The 23,476-nt window shown below is 36.3% G+C and overlaps 1 protein-coding gene across 5 annotated transcripts in view; it reads right to left on the reverse strand.

Moving 5' to 3' along the window:
* The window catches only part of cfap58 (cilia and flagella associated protein 58), a 139,031-nt gene that overhangs the window by 103,977 nt on the left and 11,578 nt on the right, over nt 1–23,476 (reverse strand). For all 5 annotated transcript variants that reach the window (XR_008384745.1, XR_008384746.1, XM_053615051.1 and 2 more), the window contains exons 5-9: nt 22,721–22,915; nt 22,181–22,318; nt 14,596–14,755; nt 4,559–4,641; nt 1,664–1,855 (exon numbers count right to left, since the gene is read on the reverse strand). Coding sequence is in view for 3 of the 5 variants with exons in the window: in XM_053615051.1 (XP_053471026.1) it covers nt 1,664–1,855; nt 4,559–4,641; nt 14,596–14,755; nt 22,181–22,318; nt 22,721–22,915 (768 nt within the window). In the remaining 2 variants the exon portion in view is untranslated. The remainder of the gene's footprint in view (nt 1–1,663; nt 1,856–4,558; nt 4,642–14,595; nt 14,756–22,180; nt 22,319–22,720; nt 22,916–23,476) is intronic.

Here is a 23,476-nt window from a genome sequence, read left to right on the forward strand (position 1 = left end):
TACTGGAGAGCCTGGATAAAAATGTGAGGAGATTTATTTCAAGTGTACTACTAATTTCAGTTGTAAATACTGTGGTCAATTCATTTCTTGCTATTTCTCTTGTCCTGCATAATTTGAATTTGAAATATTTGTATTTTTGAGGCATCAAATCACAGGAAGAGGGCTGCAGTTCTGCTGGGGCTGCTATTGTACATGCGGGAGAATCCATCTCACTTCTTAAAGATCTTTGAGCTAAGTGTCTGTGAGGAAAGTAAGAAGGGATGTTGGAAGATGTTCAGATAATGGAAGTCCATGTATTGATATTTCCAACTATTTTGATGGAGTTTACCTTGTTTTATTTTCATGAGAGATGGTAAATTTCAGGAAGTTGTACTGTAATTTTTTCCACCTTCTAATATTAATTCATTTTGTGCGATAACTATTACAGTTAAGATCGGTTCACTCATGCTGTTCTTAAGTCGTTGAGCTTGTGAGGTTGTATGTGTGAAAGCACATTTTAATGTTTATCTTTGTTTTTAATACAGCACACAGATTCTGAAGAAGAGTTAATCAAGGGCATGACTGTTGGAATCATTACAGTTGTGGATGATGTGATGGACCCTATTCCATGTGACTGCAGTGATGTAGCCCTTGTAATCAAAGAAGATGTCGTTGATGGGATTGCTTTATGCACTTAACATAAACTACCCCAAAAACTTCAAATACACCTTTGAGGTCATTCAGAGGCTGTTCATGAACATTGGAGCTCATTCCTGCAGTGCATGAGTACATTCACTTAAAAATAAACTGCTGAAGTAGAGATGGGTGTTATGCATTTCTTGTAAGAGAGATCTAATGTGTTGTGTATGTTACAGTTTCTATACCTCAACAGCATGACTTCAATTTTGTTTTATATTTTCACCTTTAAACACTGGGCAATTGAAATGTAATTTTATTAGGCAAAAACAGATTTCTGCTAGCTTTTTCTGTTTATTTTGAGAAATTCATGTAATTTAATTTATTTTTTTACAATTGTAATAGATTTTTGTTAACTCAAATTGACCATAGCACAATATTAAATTTTTAACCTTTTGCTTAAAGAGTTAAAAGAAACACTGGCTATTGTAGATCTGGATATTTGAACCTGTTTGACATGTTCTGTTTACATTTGTAAATTTATAAGTGAAACAATTAAAGTCTTTCATATGGAAAAATGGGTTGTTATTTATTTGGTTGAACTTGCTAATGTAAGTTAGGAAAATAAGCCAAATTAAGTTAAATGAACTCGAATTTTAGTACAGGCAACTTGAAAAAGTTAAGTTCACCTTACTTTTATAACACTATTTCAACTGAACTTGGGAAGTCTGCATTACTTGAAACAAGTAGTTGGGTCAATTATTCAATTATATCAACAAAACTTTTTAAGTTAAAATTACTTATTTTACGTAAATACATCTTAACTGAGTCAAAGCAAAAAGACAACTCAATAAGTTAAGTTGAGTGAACAAAATTTCTTTTACAGTGCAACTAAACAGTGTATAGTCTTTGAATGATGATGTTTTGGTGTTCAGCTGTTGGTGAGATATAGTATAAATCATAAGTTGAGTTTGGGTGGGGGGAGGGGGGGTCTATATGAAAGTATGGCTGTGTTCAACCCAGTGTCTGCATGCGGGGGGGGGGTTACCTTCTGTGTGAGGTCGCTGGCTTCGTTGATGTAGCGGTCCCGCTCCTTTTCAAGCTGAAATATTATCTTGCGCTGCTTCTGCGCCTCGTCTCGGTAGTTGAGAATTTCCTGATCCAATGTCTTCTTTGTCTGCTCATGCAGCTTCACCAAGTTTAACTGCTTCTCAGTGGCATTTGCTGCCTTGATCATGTTCTAAACACACACACAAAGCATGTCTATATGAAAGAGGCTACCTTGCTACCAAAACCACTTATTTAGTGAGTGGTGTCATTTTAAAATATCAGCTGTTATTGGCCACTTGATTGAAATGAAGGATATATTTTCATTTCAGATGCATTAGTGTAAAGTAGTTGAAGGGAGGTGGACTCAGATGTACAGCCAATTTCAGGAGCCAAGTCTGTATAAGAATGTGTGTGTATATTGTGTGTGTGCATGTGGTAGACGGCAGCGTATTTCCAATCCAATTAAATATGAATGGCCACTCATCTCCATATCCACAATAATACCGCAATATTCTGGAGATCAGTAGCACAGTAAGCTACTCGATTGTGAATTGCACTTCATTTCCATAGTTATGTTAATAGAGCAAATCGGAGCTCGGGGTGGAAGTGTATGAGAATTCACAATGTGATAACTTGATATTATTGTTTCTGAGCATGCCATGCTATCTGCTTACACACAGCAACAGTGTAGGATGTGTTCAATGATTTAGTTATGAAAAGTGATATTTCTTAAATTAAGGACCATATTTAGCCTTCAGTGGTTTTATCAAAACTCTGTAGAAGTACAGCTTTATGTGCACTTTTTTATTGAGACAATATTATTTATATTATTACAATATAATGTATTTGATATACTGTAATTTAGCCAATTAGTTATGTCCCTCAACCAGTAATTTATTCATGCATTTTAATATTTAGTGTAGTGTTTAAGTGTGATCTATTTTCTATATTTGTGTGCGTATATATGTATGTTTCTAAATTAATATTAATATTCTTTTTCTGCCAGGGACCAGTTTCAGCACTAAACAATAACAAATGCAAATGGTGTGTATAAAAACAAACAAACAAATAAATAAATATATCATACTATATTTCTATATTATTTCAGTTAATATATTTTGTTTCCATTTAGTGTTAAATGTTTTTTTTTTCGTTTTGGTATAAAATTTAACGCATTTAATGCAATTTAACGTTACAACATTAACACACCAATATCTGAAATTGAAGTGTAATTCCTGTCGACCATCTTGGATATTGTTAAAAACAGTTTTATTCCTACTCTTCCTACAATTTTTGTCCAATCATCACCAAATTTGGCAAACACCATCTTCAGAGTAAGCCTCACAAAGGTTATCAAAATAATTTTGAATACTCTAAATGGTTTGTCTGTTATGGGCCAATGAATCTGACAGCTAAGCTGCCAAATAGGAAGTGAGGCCATATCTCAACAATGACCTTGCACACTGACACAAATCTTGGTAGGCACGTTCAGTACCATACCTTGAGGCTAGGCAACAAAATTCATGGTCAAATGTTACAATAACATGCCAATATGCTTCCATCTATGTATGTGCCATTTTTGGTACTCCTCTTTCAAATTTTGTGTAATCTTCACCACATTTTATTGACATCATCTTGAGACCTGTCTAAACAAAAGTTATCAAAGGAACGCTGATATTTAAAACTGTTCACCCATAATGGAATGGCAAATGTGTTAAAATACAAATCATTCTTGAATCCCTTTCCCTATAGTTATGGCTCTGCTTGCCTATGATTGCTTATGCAACAATTGTAGCGTGTCTGTGAATGTGTGGCTCACTGAGGTGTTCGGCCCCTGAAAATTCTGCTTGCAGGTTTAATTTTTTATTATTCTTGCCAAATTTTTTTTATTAATTTCTTTTATTCCACCATTATATATAACAATCGTAATACTCACATTATACTAGGTTCCTGATTGTATAAGAATGAGTGTAGGTGACCTTTTTGGTATTTAAGCTTTTGATGGGATGATTGTTTGCCAAAAAAGCATGACACACTTCAGATACAGAAAGCTATAGTTTGATATGTAGTAGTAACTTTGAGCTAGTGTCAGTATCTTTCAGAAATCTATCCAAGTGGTCTGAATGCATTTTGTACAAGATTGGTAGTACATGTATAATAGAATGTTAAAATTATCATTCTGTGTTCTGACCTTTAAATAGCATTACAACACAACAATACAGTGGATAAATAAGTTAAAACAAACCACCTATATGAAAAAAGTGATACTCTTAGCACAATTTCTTTTTAAAGAATCTATTGTTATAGCACCATACACACACACACACACACACACACACACACACACACACACAGTCTTACTCATTCACACTCATTCACACCTAGCAGCAATTCCGTGTAGCCAATCCACATACTGTTTTTTGTTTTCCATTTTTTTGAGGTGGGTGGAAACTGGAAAACCTGAATAACATACGGAACTCCACACATATGTCAGGCGACAATGACACCCTTGATGCCACCACCCAGAAATAAATCACTTAAATATTTAATATACGATTCCCATATTATAAAACTTTCATATGGTAAATCTTATCATGCAAAACCTATGTCTGCTCAAGTGAGGGTGACATGTTCATGTATTTCTACTCTCGCTCACATACACTATATTACACTCTTACTGTGCCTATTGTTGTGTTTTAGTAATTAATGTACTGTTTTGTGCTGTTTGCACACATGCACTAAATGCAGTCCTGTGTAGGTCTTATTCAGTTCTGTGTTGTTTTATGTAGCACCATGGTCTTGGATGACCATTGTTTCTTTTCACTGTGTACTGTACCAGCTATATATGGTTGAAACGACAATAAAGTCTCTTGACTTGACTTTACACACCCACCTTACTCAGCATGTCTTTCTCCCGGATCAGTTCGTCTATTTTCTTCTTGTCACTCTCTGTCTGTTTTTCTGCCATTTCCATTTCTGAGAAAAAGAAAAAAAAGTTGAGTGTTTAAGTTGTCCTTTCATTCCAAGAAGTATTTAGCATTGATAATTTAAGTGGATGCCTAGGATACATTTAGCTTTACGTTCTTCTCCATAGTGACTTACCGAGAGAGAATACATTCTACTTAAGACTTCCACTTATGTTAAAATGGCAAATCAACAGATACATGAGGAACGTTATACATGCTTGTAATAAGCAGGTTCTTACGTGGATATTCCTGGTGACCCACTGAGATTAGTGAAATCTGTCAAACAGTCAAATTATCTTGAGTGTCTTTCATGTTACCCAAGGACACTGTACAAAAAGTATGTGTCTAGGCCAACCCCTTCAGCAGGCCTTTAAGCCTGAAACATGTGAAAATATAAGCCAATATAGCGGATATACAGTGCCTTGCAAAAGTATTAATCCCCTTGGCATTTTTCCTATTTTGATATTTTATTCAGATTTCAGGTAATGGACATACACATAATAGTCCAAATTGGTGAAGGGAAATGAAAAAAATAACTTGTTTAAAAATGTAAAAAAATAAATAAATAAATAAATAAAAAATTCTTTCAACTTTGTATGCATTTGTATTCACCCCCTTTGCTATGAAGCACCTAAATAAGATCTGGTGCAACCAATTACCTTCAGAAGTCACATAATTAGTTCAATAAAGTCCATCTGTGTGCAAGCTAAGTGTCACATGATCTCAGTATATATACACCTGTTCTGAAAGGCCCCAGAGTCTGCAACACCACCAAGCAAGCGGCACCATGAAGACTAAGGACATGTCCAAACAGGTCAGGGACAAAGTTATAGACAAGTATAGATCAGGGTTGGGTTTTAAAAAAATACGCAAAACTTTGAACATCCCACGAAGCACCATTAAATCCATTAGTAAAAAATGGAAAGAATATGGCACCACAACAAACCTGCCAAGAGAGGGCCACCCACCAAAGCTCACAAACCAGGCAAGAAGGGAATTAATCAGTGAGGCAAAAAAAGACCAAAGATAACCCTGAAGGAGCTGCAAAGCTCCATAGAGGAGATTGGAGTATCTGTCCATAGGATCACTTTAAGCCGTACACTCCACAGAGCTGGGCTTTACAGAAGAGTGGCCAGAAAAAAGCCATTGCTTAAAGAAAAAAAATAGCAAACACGTTTGCTGTTCACTAAAACGCATGTGGGAGACTCCACAAACATATGGAAGAAGGTACTCTTGTCAGTTGAGACTAAAATTGAGCTTTTTGGCCAATAAGGAAAATGCTATGTCAAGTGCAAACCCAACAACTCTCATCACCCTGAGAACACCATCCCCACAGTGAAGCATGGTGGTGGCAGCATCATGCTGTGGGGATGTTTTGCATCAGCAGGGATTGAAAAACTGGTCAGAATTGTAGGACTGATGGATGGTGCTAAATACAGGGAAATTCTTGAGGGAAACCTGTTTCAGTCTTCCAGAGATTTGAGACTGGGATGGAGGTTCACCTTCCAGTAGGACAATGACCCTAAGCATACTGCTAAAGCAACACTCGAGTGGTTTAAAGGGAAACATTTAAATGTCTTGGGATGGCCTAGTCAAAGCCAAGACCTCACTCCAATTGAGAAACTGTGGTAAGACTTAAAGATTGTCGTACACCAGCGGAATCCATCCAACTTGAAGGAGCTGGAGTAGTTTTGCCTTGAAGAATGGGCAAAAAGCCCAGTGGTTTGATGTGCCAAGCTTAGAGACGTAGCCCAAGAGACTTGCAGATGTAATTGCTGAAAAAGGTGGCTCTACAAAGTATTGACTTTGGGGGGTGAATAGTTATGTCCACTCACGTTTTCTGTTTTTTTTTTTTTTTGGTCTTATTTCTTGTTTGTTTCACAATAAAAAAATACTTTGCATCTTCAAAGAGGTAGGCATATTGTGTAAATCAAATTATACAAACTCCCAAAATATAATTTTTATTCCAGGTTGTGAGGCAACAAAATAGGAAAAATGCCAAGGGGGTGAATACTTTTATGATATTAAATGAGAATTCATTAAAGCTTTTTACAAGGATATGTTTCACATAAGCATTTATTGATTGCCTGAACAATTGCACTTGGGATTCTGTTAACAGGTTTTCTGTTCTTTCTTGGGACCAGCTGAACGTGTCAGATAATCTTGTCTGTGGTAATCCTACAACATTTGGTATGCAACTGCATACTTCAACTCTGAATATGGCCCACTGAGATCTAAATTCTGTAAAGCTGAAGGAAGACTAGATATGAACCATACAGTTATTAGCTGAAATGAATAACCAGGGGCCGGCTACACCATCTGAACATTAAGTTCATGGTGTAAAGTCAATACGAAACCATACAGTATGTTGGGAGTTGATAAAAACTAGTGTAGTGTAGAATTTTGCAGCACATGCACATACTGTATCATAAATAGTTGTAATTAAAGTTGATCGTAGATGAAAACGTTACACTAAATAACATTTCACCATTACCAGCCGATCAGAAACACCTTAAAACATATTACATCCATGTTTGTGACATGTTGATATGCAGGGAAGTTGTTAATGTTCATCTTTTTCCACTGTAATATACAGTTTTAACTGGTTACATATATTTAGATAAAGGAACAAAATCAAAATAGTATGCAATAAAGTGGCGACTCGATTATCCATCTATTTTTATTTGTATTTTTATGCTTGGGATCTTGCCGAACCAGTTTAATGGCATTTGTGTACCGAACCACAGCAATGGAAAATAACTAATGCCTGCAAAATTAATTCATATTTGAAATATGATCAACAGAATAATATTACATTATTGGTACTAGTAAAAATATTTTGTGCGGTATAATACTTTGCCAATATCTCAATTTGAGATCTTAATTATTTTATACAGGCTATAAAATAGCCTGTTTTTGCTTTTATAATCTCTTTGGTTATGAATTCATTCACAGAAACATTTCTGCAAGGTGTCCATGTCCAGTTATCATACACTATCATAATTATCCACGTGAAAATATCCTGCTAAACAAAGTGCAAGAAATAAAATAATACTGTGTATGTCACTTGGTACAACCAATAATTTTTTAGTAGTTGTAAAAATGAACATAGTGGCTATTTATGTTCAAACTAGGCTACAATAGTGCTTATATTCCTTCCATAGCATTCATCATAAAATATAATAAATATGAATAGCAAAACTAAACATTATTTAAGACAGAGAATATACAGAACTCATTCACTGTAGCATCATGGGTTTGCTGTATGTCTTCATAAAAATCTTATAAGCAGAAATACAAATCTGTTTTATAAGACTATACATAAGCTTTATAAGACTATATGACAGCTGTCATATTGTAATAATATAATCTTTATGAAAAGTGCTATCTCTTTTAACTTTTGTTGACTCTTTCATTGTATTCATTTGGCAAAATATTACAAGCATTAGAATTTTTTTTTTTTTTAAAGTTAAGCGCGAAAACAATGAAGTGATGTAGTTTATTCCACTATCACAACACCACAAGGCTTGTTTTAGATTGGATCAGTATAGTGGAATCACTTGGATATATCAGTATAGTGGAATCACTTGCAGGCTCTCAGAAGGCTAAAAGATGTAAAATAATTACACACTGAGGCCTGAGAGGAGAGAGAGAGAGAGCGACAGCAGGACTAAGAGAATACAAGAGTGAGTGGCTTGTGTATCCATTCTTCTACCCTGTCTTTCTTTTGGTATTCTCAGACTGTTTTTTGTCTTAAATGAACGATATGAATTAATTTAACGCTATGTCTTTTACCCGCACTGGTAAGCAACTGATAAAATAGCACTTTATCCAGCACATCTTATTTTTCTACACAATGTAGCTTTGTGCCTAAGCTAAGATTCATGCTTTTTGCCTCTGTACTTCTTGTTGATTGTTAAAAAAAAAAAAAAAAAAAAAAAAAAAGCTGGATCACGTGCTATTTTACAAGCTGCTGAGCAATGTGGGTAGAATCTGTATTGTTAAATGTAACAAAATTTGCATTGGTTTATGTGATACTTCCAAAAATTACAAATAACTTTTGGGCTTAAGTTGCCAACTCTGAATAGTTGGTAAAGTAAAATTGTATTTAATCTACCAAATCTCAAGTTCTTGTAAATACAAAATTATATTTTCCTTTGGACTTTAGAAGCTAAGTGGATGTGAGAGAACATCAATTATTCCTACATAAGCAACATACAAAACTGGGTGAATAGTAAGTGCCTACCCACAATCTACCCATGACAAAAAGTGGAAAACATCCACCAGATACCAAGCATATGTAGTGAAGGTGAATCAAAGACTTATGCCTGAAGCAAAAAAAAAAGACAAAAACAAAACTTTTAAACCCTGCAGGCATCTGTTTGGACAAAATGTTGCATACCATAAGGTGAAAAAGTACTGTTCTTTTTTTTTCTTCCCTGAAACAGACCTACAGCAGTTATTGTTGGGAGCAGCATGTCAGTGTGAGGGAAAGTGAAGACCGGCACACAGGCTGTAAAATACCTGCATGCAATAACGAGATTAATCACTCAACTCCTACCTTACATCATTGTCCTAAATGTGTGTGTGTTATCGTATAGTCATATATTTGGGATGATAATGATACTGAGAAACAAAAAGAAAGCGCTATTATGACCATTTCATTGCTCTCATTATCTTTATTATTACTGTTATCCTACTATCAATTTCCTTGGCACTGTAGTCATGGTAATAAAGCAATCACTGAACTGAGGAGGGACTGAGAGAGAGAGAGATGGAGAGAGTCTGAGTAAAGGTAAGAGAGACAGAGTAAAAGGGAGATTAAGTGCAATCTTTGGTCCCTATTTTCATGATCACAACAAAATGCTAAATGAAGGCATACAACTGTGGTGTTGCATATTCATGGCATTTTTATCACCATTAGTGGAGCCAGTAACCTGGTGAACAACAACGTAATTGTAAGCAATAAGTATCCTATCAGACCAGATCATTTTCCAGCTCATTTCAGCAACATTTTCATAATGATTTATAATTATATTTCACTTACAGAGCTCACCTTGATTTTAGAAATACATGTCTGCCTGACAAGTACAAACAAATGTGGTATGTTTTCTAATGTACTTTTGTGGCCACGCAGACATACATTTTATATCAGCTAATTGCTTATCTCTATGGCACATATTTATTGATATATTAATTAATTATAATGTTCAATCAGTTTACAGATTCAGAACTGAGTTATAACAGAATTATCACATAAATCAATGCATATTTGGCTTCATTTAAAGCCTAGTCCACACTGTGTAATGGCCAAAACTAGGTAATTACATACATCACATGAGTATGCAGGGTGCCTTTAAGTGACGGAATTGAGACCTGTCGGCCAATAAGACACGAGTATTTCTACGTATTTTCCTGTAAACCTTGTCTGATTGGTCTTGCCTCCATTCACTGAAGATATAATACAACACTGGTGTCTTCTTTTACTGATGTGCAGTTATGCAGTGACAAACCGGTCCAAGTGGAGAATTATTCAGGGCTAAAGAAAAATTCTTTGGGGCTACAGACCCTAATGCCCAGGCCAGGTTATGCCCCTGGTACTCTCTTTCTTGTGGGTGGGTGAGTCGGGTGGAGACAGGGGCATTGGACTTAGGTACTCATTGGAGCCCCTAAGCTGGTGGTGCCCTAGGCGACCGGTTAGTTCGCCTATGCCCAGAAATGGCCCTGTCTTTACGTGTCATTCTTTTCCTGAAAAGATGAAGAGTGAAATGAAAGAGGCTGTGGGTAAATCCTTGGTTGTTGTGACATCAGAGACAGGACGCGTTCTTAAATTTATGCAGTAAACTGCAGACAGAGGATGTGAAGATCTTTCACAATTTTGCTCAGTTTGCCGCCAAGCAATTTAAACAACAAGAAAGACAGCTTAAGGTAGGGTATGTGGTAAGCTAAGACCATTATTAGGTCATACATTGTGAGCTTTTTTTTTACGCAAATGTTAGTTGTAAATTTTGCAATTTCGCTTAATGAAACAATTTTGTTTAAATAGCACATGAATACATAATTTATCTTCTTTCTGATTCATCCAGAAATCTGCTGACAAACATCTGTGAACACAGACACCAACAGACACAGACAGGGTTAACACGCTGATCTGACAAAACAGTCTGAGAATACCAAGAGAACAACAGGGTAGAAGAATGGATACACAAGCCAGTTCTCTTAGCCTGCTTAATCTCTCTCTCTCTCTCTCTCTCTCTCTCTCTCTCTCTCTCTCTCTCTCGCTCGCTCGCTCTCATTCTCCCTTTCCTGTTATGCAAAATAGCCATTCCTTGTCCTTCTGCTCTGCCAATAACTCCACCCACACCTCCTCTTACTAACCAATCACATTGCTGGTCCAGCTGCCACAGCCTGTCGCATCAATCACATATGGCAACTCTGATTAAAATGACAACATGCATCACGATGGAAAGCCCTGATTATGTTGAGAAGCTGGCTGAAGCTTCATCCATCATTCGGTACAAATGCCTGCGGTTCAAGGAAGCAAATCAAAACCAACCCTGAAATTAACATCACTATCCATAAAAAGGAGTAAAGAAAAACATACTAAACTTGCAGTGTATGATGTCAGCAGGTCTAACTGAGCTGGATCATTTAAGTGTACCCATTGGGGATAGCCTTGATCTCTTGCTTTTCTTTTCAAAAGTCTTTTGGCTCAAGGCAGCCCTAATCGCACTCTTGCATCACATATTTTTGTGTTTTTCCTGCTTTAATGCATTGACTCAACTTGTTAAGTAATTCTGGAGTTGAGTCAGTGTGGTAAACAAGCAAAAATTACAAAAATAAGCTGGAGTACAAAGCCAAAACAACAAAATCAGTGCCAGTATTCAGTTACTTACTGCACTGTTGGATAAGAAACTTTTATATAAATGGTACATTAGTTACTTAAGCTGGGTTTTCTTCATTAGCTACCGTAAATAGCAAAACAATGAAAGCTACCTTTCTATCAAACAATGTGATGCTACGCACTAAACCAAAACCAAATCTATCCATGCCCTGGTTGTTCATTTTCCATCACATAATGGTGTTCAAAAAAGTTGGAACAATCCTCTGGAGATTATTAGGTGGTATACATGTTGCTAGAGTTCATAGTAAACACTAACCATAGTAGAAGACTGACCTAACCTTTACACAACATTCAGGTTAGTGTATATTCAGCTGACCAAACAAAGCATTCTGGGTTTTCCATTGTACTGTATGTTATCAGACAGTACAGAAGATTGGTGTGACAAAAGATTAAATATATTACCCATAAGGGATTGCTGGTTTGTCCCTCAGGAGGAAACCTTAAAAGTACAGTGCAGAACCATCTAATAGAGTGTTTTGCTATCAGGAAGGGTTTGAAGTAGAACCCCTTTGGTATGTAAGGAATGTAAAACAGCTCTAGCTATCAAGTGTATTTTCCAAAGTCAGTGATGACCTGTCAATGGTCTGCACCATTTCTGTTTCAACCCATATGTCCATGTTTTGTATTTTGCTCCCATGGCAAGAAGGGCAACCAAATCCATCATGGATACTCAGGTACAGTGTGGGTGACATGGCAATAGAAATTTGCAATGGAAAACAAAATACAGGACTGGGTATTTATTACCATACTGTGCTGTAAAAAAAAGTTGAACAGAATGTTTCATTACCACTGCAATTTGCAGCAATTACTTTTTTTTCTTCCAAATGTAATCAGAGCGATTGATTGCACACACATCATCATATTAAAAAAAAATTCAAGAATGAATTTGCTTATATCAGCAGAAAACATATTCATGCTATCAATGTGCAAATTAGCTGTGATGTGAAAATGTGTCGAAGTTATTTTGTGGCAAGATGGTCTTCATCAACTCAATTTTCTAAGGCTTCTTAGAAAAGATAAGACATTTAATGTTGGACTTATATACTGCCTGTGTGCATAAAAATAAATAAATAAAGAAGTTTGCTTAACCTCACAGCTGGCTATTTGCTTATAGTATTGGTAAATATTTTGGAGATACAGTTGCAATCAAAATTATTCAATTCCCATTGCAAATCAGGTTTATTGTCAAAATTTACAGACTTTCAGCTGTTTGCAATGAACAAATCAAACAAAAGCAATTGAAATAGTTTGACATAACGAATGCTTAAAGTGGTTTCCCCAAATTCAACTGAAAATGCAACTTATAATGATTTCTCCAGTTTCAAAATTATTCAACCCCTTCATAGCAAGCATCTTTAGTACTTAGTAGAGCAACTTTTTGCTGTTATGACCTGCTGCAAAGGAGATGCATAGCCAGACACCAGCTTCTGTCAGCATTCCTGAGGAATCTTAACCCATTCCTCATGAGCAATGGCCTCCAGTTCAGTAATATTCTTGGGTTTGCGTGCTGCAACCGCCTTCTTCACATCCCTTCAGATGCATGGTTATTGACTTAATTTGCTAAGTTGCACAACTCTCTTGCTATTTGTGAAGAGTCTGCCATAGTTGACACAAAAGCTATGACCTGATGTCACTCCAAAACAAGTGAAGAGTAATCGAACACACACTTCAATCTATGATGAACCAATGGTAAGCAAGACCAACCCACCTAATTATCATACACGACACAGAAATGTAAGAATAAATACAAAAAGAAATCAAATATGTTGAAATAAACAAACGTATAAATAAATAAATTTGGAAATAAATACACGTGGGAATAAATAAATATGAAAATAAATGAAAGCATGAATAAATAAATATAAAAAAGTAGCAAAAAAATGTAGGATTAAATTTATTTTTTAAATGAATTATATTTGTTTTATCAAGTAATTTATTCCTTTTTTATTTTCCTATTACACACACACATATATATATATATATATATATATATATATATATATATATATATATATATATATATATATATATATATATATATACACACACACATATATACATATATATTTATTTATTTGTTTGTTTGTTTGTTTGTTTATATGTATTTACATATTTATTTTATTTATTTTATCGTTTTATTATTTTATTTCTGCAGGTTTGGTCCTCCGTATGTTTGTATATGTTTTAATATCATAAGTATGTATGACACATTTTAATATCAGATTACAAGGTTTTATACACAAGGCTCCAGGCCGCAATTCATGTAAGTACAGAAGCAAGTCTTAAATCCAAGATCATCAAATGATGGCCTGCAGGCAAGAGCGAGTTTTATCTGGCCCCAGACATTTTTAAATTACTTTACATGTAGAATCTCAAAAAGTTGTTTAACACTGTCATACATAAAGACCTGCTGAAATGTATAACTACAACATATGTACAAATGTGTGTGTGTGTGTGTGTGTGTGTGTGTATGTATGTGTATATATATATATATATATAATATATATAAGAGAGATCATAAAAAATATTTTATATTTAGTACTGCCCTTTAGAAGTTACATATTTACATGTTTCCCAGAAGACAAAATAATAACAATTTACACCAATCATCCTGTTCAATAGTTTACACCCCATAGTTGAGTACGAGTCCCTCAAATATGCAGAAGATGCTGGAAAAGCAAAGAGTGTGCAGAACCTGGAGGATTTTTATAAAGAACAGTGGCCAGTTTAACTGCTCACGACAAAAAACAACAAAAAAAAAATTAATCATTAACATTTTGCAGATTCAGCAACTTATGACCTCAACTGTAAACTGAGAGAAACTGAGGAAAACATGAGGAGAAAGGAAACATGAAGAAAAAATACAGAGCGACGAAGAGATGGAATGAGAAAGAAACAGAGAGGTAATATAAAACAGAAAGAAAAAACAGAGAGAGAAAAGAGAGAAAGAGAAAGTCCAGACTCAGGCCAAAACAGACTGCACAACTCTGAGGTGGCAATAAGAAAGTAGTTGAAGGGTGTCTGTGTGTGCGTGTGTGTATGAGTGTCTGTGTCCCATACCTTTCTCCAAGCCTCCGATCTGGTTCTTTAGTGTGTCTCTCTGCTCTTCCACCTCCAGTTTCTGGACCTCCATCAGGCGTAGCTTCTTCTGAGTGGCCTCCCTTATCTTAGTAAGCTTAACAGTCTCCTGCTTCATCTGACTCACCTCCTCTCTCACCATCTACACACACACACACACACACACACACACACACACACACAAGACTCAGTATGTATATCAGTGTATACCTCCAGTAAGTATCAGACTCCTGTTGTTCTGACTTTCTTGATTAAGTCTTGGGCAGGGGGGGAATTGTTTATTATTGTTATTGTTTAAGAATTGTTTATTATTATTATTAGTATTGTTGTTATTGTAATTGTTGTTGTTGTCGTTGTTGTTGTTTATATTGTTATTGTTGTTATTATTGTTATGGGATAATACAACAAAATATTAGGTTCTAAGTATGTATGATTAATAATAGTAATTGTTTATTGTTGTCCAAATTGTAGCACATGGGTTTCCTCTCTTTTTGTATGAAATTACAAATGAGAAACAAATTATCTCCATTTAAATCATTATTAATTTATGACAATATAAATACAATATGATTACAAATTTTACCAAATATTAAATTGGTTTAGTGGATAATTACTATCCACTATCTCTGCATATCAAATTCTGTTTGGACCAACCATAGTGCCTACTTGGTTTTCTTTCTTATTTTTTTTTTTCCTGATTTTTTTTACCGCTTGCCCTTTTTCCTTTTTTTCTTTTCCTTCTCCTTTCTTCCCTCTCTTTCATATCAACCCATCATCTTCATTTTCACCATGGTTACCCAGCTCTTCTCTCTTACATCTATAACAATAATAATAATTTGAATGATAAAACATATCATTAAATATATGGTACATTATTAAGTTAACTATGTTGTGACAGATCAGCCCAGTGGATATAAATAATTTGATTTACAATATTCTTTGATGTTTTTAAATGTGTATTTTGCTTTTTCCCCCACAAACACCAGATCATGCTCCACTCGCTTAACTGAAAGGCTTTATCTATAATTTCTATTTACTAAGACAACCTTTTAGCTGTTCTGCTTGCAATATTAATATAAATTGAATAGATAATGGAGGCACCGCTATACTTATCTCAGTTTCCATAATTCAAAACGGAAAGCATAGCCAAGGGTGAAACTGTAACACAATTTTTGACAATGCATTCAATTGCAAATTGAGTTTTTCCATCTTTGTGGATACTAAAATAGGCAATACACATTAGGAACTTTAGGAAATGTTCTATCTTTTCTTTATGGCTTATACAGAACATGAAATAAAACAGGGCAGGGCATGCTTTTATAAGAAAATAATGAAGGAAACAAAGCAGCCTTACTGTTACCACCCTGAAGTTCATTATTTTCATATAACTGCATGCCATGAAGTGTTTTGTTCAGCTTACAATACAAAAATTGTCCTATGATTACATTTCTAATTAGTTAAAGAACATGTCATACGTTTATCCGTTGTAGTTATATTTCATGTTGTGGAGCATCTGTGAAACAGGCTAGGTCCTGTCATCACTTACGTTATAACAGCTACTGTATGTAAGAAATAACACACAATAGACCATACTGTTATACGCATATAATCCATGCCAAGGTGGTGTTCTTATATCACAGTGATTTGCCAACTTTTAATTTTTTTTCATTTATTAATAAACAACGCATTGCTTTTTTAATTTAAAGTTTTAAAAAAGTTTGTTTAAAAAATGTTGTGGAATATTCCAGAGACAAGTTACTTCCTGTTATGACTTATGTTATGGGTCATTCCATCTCAAGTGGTCCAGTGCAGGTTGTTCAACTGTTTTTAATTTTCCTAATTTCTTTTGAGTGATTACCTCTATGTATTGTCATTGGAAAATATTATTTTACTTGGTTTAACATAAAAAAATATATATTATACAGCTGTCTACAGAAATCTCTCGGCTCAGGAAGGTCCTAGCTCCATGGATCAAAACCTGATCTCTAGTGCACATCACAAGGTGCATGTACATGTATAAACATTTTGCACATTCATGTTCTTTAGACTTACAGGAGAACTTAAGTCCAAAAGTAATCTTCACAGTTGCTCACAGTTCCACTTTTAGGGTCAATGTATAATGGGAAGGGTTCAAGTCTCAGTCTTAATTTTTAGATGGTACCTGGTATAGAGTGTTTGCAGAACATTTCAGGTTTGAGACTTCTCCTATTATTTTTTATGTGAGCACAAAAGTAAATTTCTTTTAAATTTCCCTGACTTTTGGGTTGAATATCTCTGGTAGGAGACCAGATACAAGCCTGAATTTTTTACAGAAATAAGTCCTCTATAGGAGCATTCTGCTCTAAAAAATTGTGAGTTTGAGATTGGAGGTGAACTCTGCAGGACAATGAACCTCAAGGACCAGATTTGAAGAACTTGACTGATCTATCATGTCAGGTGTACAGCTGGTATGTGTTAATAGATTTTATCTAAATATGGAATTACAGTGTTCAGTTGGGTGTTTTACAAATGAACAATGTCATAAACAGAGCTGTGGTGTTGTTTCTCAAGTGATAAATTCAGTAAGAAACTTCTAAGATATAGTCACTCACTGCTTTTATCACAGGAGATAAAAGAGAAGTCTCAAACCTGAAATGTTCCACATGCACACCATACTTACCTAGGTACCTCCTAAAAAAAAATTAAGACTGAGACTCGAACTCTTCCCATTATAAAGTGATCCTAAAAGTGGAACTTTGAGCAATCTTGAGAATTACATTTGGTCTTCAGTCTAAGGAACATGAATGTGCAAAATGTTTTTATATGTACATATAGCTTGCAATGTGCTCTAGACATAATTTTTGTTCCAAGAAGTTAGGACTAACCTGAGCTAAGATATTGAGGTTTCTGTAAACAGCTGTGTAACCAAAATTTGTGTGCGCCAATAAGTAAAAGTAAAATGTAAATAAATAAATAAATAAATAAATAAATAGTGGTTTTGCAATGCCAACACATAGAGGTAATCACTCAAAAAAATTTTTAAAACTAAACATGGTCATGCAACCAAGTTTACAATTATTGTACCACTTGAGATGGAATGACCCCTAATAGCAGTTATAAACAGTCATTCCATCACCAGCCTCTCATTTTTTCTCTCTTTTGAAGTTAATAAGGCATAAAGGTATGCAGTTTGTCATGTGACCAGAAAGCAGAGAAACCAGAAAGCACATACTCCTCTGTCTGAGTGACTCCTGTGTCGTTACAAAGCACAAACCCATGAGACTCCTTTCATAAATGTTATATAAATATTTAGATTACACATAGATTATGTAGAGTGTCCCTGTTATTATAGATTTGAAATTCAACCGCACTCTTTTTTTGCCCTCTCTGTAAGTTAATAAGCTAAAATAAGCCATATTTCAAATATGTTTATTCAGAGCATCTGCTATACAAGTCCCTGTATAAGTTGTTGCTATAAGAATGAGCAAACTGGTGATTTATCCTTCAGAGCTCCTGCTAAAGAAAATTAACCAACACCTCTGATCAATCAGACTCAAGAATTTATATTACACTCTAGCCAGCATATATGTTGTGGAAAATGCCTTGTCTAAAGATAAGCACTTTATGAGTAATAACGTCTCATAATGTTTATAACCATATACTGGTGGCTCTCATCATCTCTACACGATTGCCCCCCTCTTATTATGTCATACGCTTTTCTCTGAATGGCTGGGTGTCTTAGTTGAGCCTGGCATAAATATGAAAGGCCATAATTGCATAAGATTTCCATATAGAGGAGCCGCTTAGAGGATTGGAGATTGCTTATCCTTGTTGTTGAATGTGTTTGTGCAGTGCCCCCTTGTGGTACACTACAGCTTGCACTGTATTACTGTAATCATTGAAGCAACTGCAGTCAGATTTTCAAACAGGATGAATAAAGTCTTTCCTAATAATTAAATATCAGTATCTTGTTGAGTCTTTTGTGCTGTGTGCCTTCTCTTACTTTGTTTCTTTTCTTCGACTGAGGCTAAATGGGTTAACAGTTCAACACACTATACTGTTAACATGTTTCTTGTGATGAATACTCTATTTTTCTCTCAGAAATAGTGTATGTGTGTGTGTGTGTGTGTGTGTGTGTGTGTGTTTTTATATCTTAGTGAGGACCACATGTCCCCACAAGCTTGAGAATATCTAAACATTTTGAGCTTGTGGGGACATTAGGCTGGTTCTCATGAGGAAAAAAGAGTTAAAATGTTTCCTTTTGGTGTGTGTGTGTGTGTGTGTGTGTGTGTGTGTGTGTTTATTTGCCTACAAATCTTCCAGCTATAGCAGACAAAGACATCAGGGATATATGACCCTAAACGAAATAGCTAACAATAAAATTGTGAACACACTCTTTTGTGCTCTGCCCTAAACTTAAGAATCCCCCTATGGATTTAATAAACTACACTGCAGCCAACAGAACCAATATAAAGGGAACAGAACTACATGTATTCACATTATGATATGTATACCAATCTCTACCACACATAATGAAAGGGTTTTTTGTCATAAACATGAATGTTATAATTTGTTTTTACCCACAATATTTTGGTTTGTTTAATTTATTTTATTGTGTGTGTGTGTGTGTGTGTGTGTGTGTGTGTGTATGTGTGTGTGTTACAGGGGTTGAAATCACAACCACATGGTCAGTTATTATAACACTGTCATCCCCACTGATCACCAAGCTCAATGACCTGGGCATCAGCACCTCCATATGCAGTTGGATTCTGGACATCCTAACCAACAGACCTCAGATTTGTCCTCTACCCTCATCCGGAACACTGGTGTCCCACAGGGCTTTGTGCTGAGTCCTCTGCTCTAATCCCTGTTTACCCAAGACTGTGTGCCTCTGCATAACTCCAACATCATCATCATCAAGTATGCAGATGATACTATGGTAGTAGGTCATATCAGCAACAATGATGAGTCAGCCTTCAGTGAAAAGATCCAAAGCCTAGCAGCATGGTGTTCCACCAACAACCTCACCCAGAAGACCAAAGAGCTCATTGTGGAATTCAGGAAATCTGAAAGCAGCAGACACTCTTCCATCTACAGTACAGTATCAATAAGACTAAAGTAGAGTAGCTTCAAGCTCCTAGGTGTCCACATCTCTGAGGAACTGTCCTGGCACAATACTTCAGTTCTAGTTAGAAAGAAGCAACAGTGTCTTTACTTCATGAGGAGACTGAAGAAATTTCCTCTGTCTATCCAGATCCTAAAAAGTATCTATTGCTGCACTGTTGAAAGCATCCTGACCAACTCCGTCCAACTCTCATCCCACCCCAATATATAACCTCCTTCCATCCAGGAGGCAATACAGGAACATTCACACCAGAACTAGCAGGCATAGGGCCAGCTTCATCCTCACAACCATTAGCCTGCTGAACTCTACACTACACCATTAGGCCACTGATGTTTTACTGCCTGTAATCATCCTGCAGCTTTGTTCTATACTGTATATTCTGTATTATCACTATATAATCATAGATTCATAGTTTATATCCGAGGTTATCTTTATATATCGGTATATTATCTGTATATACATTGTATATTATACATGGATAATCTGGGTACTGTTACATTGTATATACAATGTACATACAGTCCCCTCCAAAACTATTGGAATGGCAAGGTCAATTCATTTGTTTGTGCAATACACCAAAGGTATTTGGGTTTGAGATCAAAAGGTGTATATGAAACTAGAGATTAGGATTTCAGCTTTTATTCCCTGGTATAGTATCTCACAAAAGTGAGTACACCCCTCACATTTTTGTAAATATTTGATTATAACTTTTCATGTGACAACACTGAAGAAATGGCACTTTACTACAATGTAAAGTAGTGAGTGTACAGCTTGTATAACAGTGTAAATTTGCAGTCCCCTCAAAATAACTCAACACACAGCCATTAATGTATAAACCGCTGGCAACAAAAGTGAGTACACCCCTAAGTGAAAATGTCCAAATTGGGCCCAAAGTGTCAATATTTTGTGTGGCCACCATTATTTTCCAGCACTGCCTTAACTCTCTTGGGCATGGAGTTCACCAGAGCTTCACAGGTTGCCACTGGAGTCCTCTTCCACTCCTCCATGACGACATCACAGAGCTGGTGGATGTTAGAGACCTTGTGCTCCTCCACCTTCCGTTTGAGGATGCCCCACAGATGCTCAATAGGGTTTAGGTCTGGAGACATGCTTGGCCAGTCCATCACCTTCACCCTCAGCTTCTTTAGCAAGGCAGTGGTCGTCTTGGAGGTGTGTTTGGGGTCGTTATCATGCTGGAATACATGCTGGGATCATGCTCTGCTTCAGTATGTCACAGTCCATGTTGGCATTCATGGTTCCCTCAATGAACTGTAGCTCCCCAGTGCCGGCAGCACTCATGCAGCCCCAGACCATGACACTCCCACCACCATGCTTGACTGTAGGCAAGACACACTTGTCTATGTACTTCTCACCTGGTTGCCGCCACACACGCTTGACACCATCTGAATCCAATAAGTTTATCTTGGTCTCATCAGACCACAGGACATGGTTCTAGTAATCCATGTCCTTAGTCTGCTTGTCTTCAGCAAACTGTTTGTGGGCTTTCTTGTGCATCATCTTTAGAAGAGCCTTCCTTCTGGGACAACAACCATGCAGACCAATTTGATGCAGTGTGCGGTGTATGGTCTGACCACTGACAGGCTGACCCCCCCCACCTCTTCAGCATCTGCAGCAATGCTGGCAGCACTCATACATCTATTTCCCAAAGACAACCTCTGGATATGACACTGAGTACGTGCACTCAACTTCTTTGGTCAACCATGGCGAGGCCTGTTCTGAGTGGAACCTGTCCTGTTAAACCGCTGTATGGTCTTGGCCACCATTCTGCAGCTCAGTGTCACGGTCTTGGCAATCTTCTTATAGCCTAGGCCATCTTTATGTAGAGCAACAATTCTTTTTTTCAGATCCTCAGAGAGTTATTTGCTATGAGGTGCCACGTTGAACTTCCAGTGACCAGTATGAGGGAGTGTGAGAGCGATGACACCAAATTTAACACACCTGCTCCCCATTCACACCTGAGACATTGTAACACTAACAAGTCACATGACACTGGGGAGGGAAAATGGCTAATTGGGCCCAATTTGGACATTTTCACTTAGGGGTGTACTCACTTTAGTTGCCAGCGGTTTAGACATTAATGGCTGGGAAAAAAAATTATTTGAAAGTTAATGTTAATTTGAATGTTAATAATGTTCATGAAATACATCTGTACTGAGGGGGTCCATGAAATTTGTAGTACAGTTAAAGAGGTTCCTGGCAAAAAAAAAAAAGTGTGAGAACCACTGTTCTAGGCAAGCTGGAGTCCATGTACAAATCACTCCATCCCAGTTAGGCTCAATCTCAAATGGCTTCCTATTCACTATATAGTATGCTCACTACATAGGGTATTTCAAAACAAATGTGCACCATATAGTAAATCTTTAGTAATAATACTAGGGATTTGAGTGTGTGTGTGTGTATGTGTGTGTGTGTGTGTGTGTGTGTGTGTGTGTGTGTGTGTACCTTCAGTTCAGAGGCTTGTTGGTTATTTTCGTAGGTAAGCTGCTCTAACCTGAGTGTGTTCTGGTCGTTCTCCTGCTGGAGTTTAGTCTTGCGCACTTGCAGCTGCTCCAGCTCTTTAGAGACTCTCTCGTTCAGAATCTGTCACACACACACGCCACCACAAATTAAATACAGGTCTCAGTGGGACAAGTCATGTGTGTGTTCGTGTAAGAATGTGTCAGCGTTTTTGCGATTATTTTTGCAGAAGGGAAGTCTGTAAGCATTTGTGAGTGTGTAACTGGTGCGTGTGTGTGTGTGTGTGTGTGTGTGTGTGTGTGTGTGAGTGTGTGGATATGTATTTAACCCTTTGCGAACACCAACAAAGACTAAATGTCCTCATAAATATAGAATAGTGTCAGATCTCTTCACAATCACAACGTCCTTCAGTCCGATTATTAGTCACCACATCATATTGTTTCTCATTTGCAATAAACTGCAGATTTAATTCATAATTCGGAAACAGTGAATTAGCTATAAAAAGTATTCTAATCAAAGTTCCACCTTTTGTTCATAGAGCTGTTGCTCCATCTTCTTCTGGTTGTCTTTGCTGTGCTGGCTTTGTGCGATTATTGCTTTCATTTCCAACTGCTGGGCTTCAACATCTGCACGAAGCTGTTTCAGTTCTTTCTCCAGCGTCTCTTTCTGACGGGTCTCTCTTGAGCACTCGTTCTGGCGCACCTGGATGTCCTGCTCTAGCTGGAATAAAGTGCATGTGCAGTTGTTGGATGATTGTTTTGATCTAATTGATATTGGATAGTAAATTATCCAATCCACAATAAAATAAAAAGGAATGCCTTGAACTCCTTAAGTGAAATAATATTAGGATGAGCTAAACAAACTATTGGCCATCATTTGGTCTATTGGCCAACAATGGGCCAAGCATTTGATTAAAAGGCCAACCAGCTTTTAACAACCTTTAAATCCACTTTCACATTTCCAACTGTGAAATTTCAGCCATTCTAATTATTCAAATAATTTTGAATCAAAATGCAAAGCTCAAATCAAAATGCCCTTTTCTGTATCAAAACATCAGATTTTTTTTTTTTTTTTTTTTGTCATATGGATATGTGGGTCTAAAAAAAATAATTAAATAACAATAATATTTCATTTCACCTCCACCCCCACCCCAATCCCACTAAGACACAAGCAAAAATGCCTGTTCCGCAGGTTGGTCTAATAGCAGTACATCCTGGAGTGTTTTCTTCTTCTTACTAGAGCAGTTTGACAGTGCTGCCAATTTTTTTATTTTTTTTTTAT

This window comes from Ictalurus furcatus, chromosome 26 (genome assembly GCF_023375685.1).
Source record: "Ictalurus furcatus strain D&B chromosome 26, Billie_1.0, whole genome shotgun sequence".
Lineage (NCBI taxonomy): Eukaryota > Metazoa > Chordata > Actinopteri > Siluriformes > Ictaluridae > Ictalurus > Ictalurus furcatus.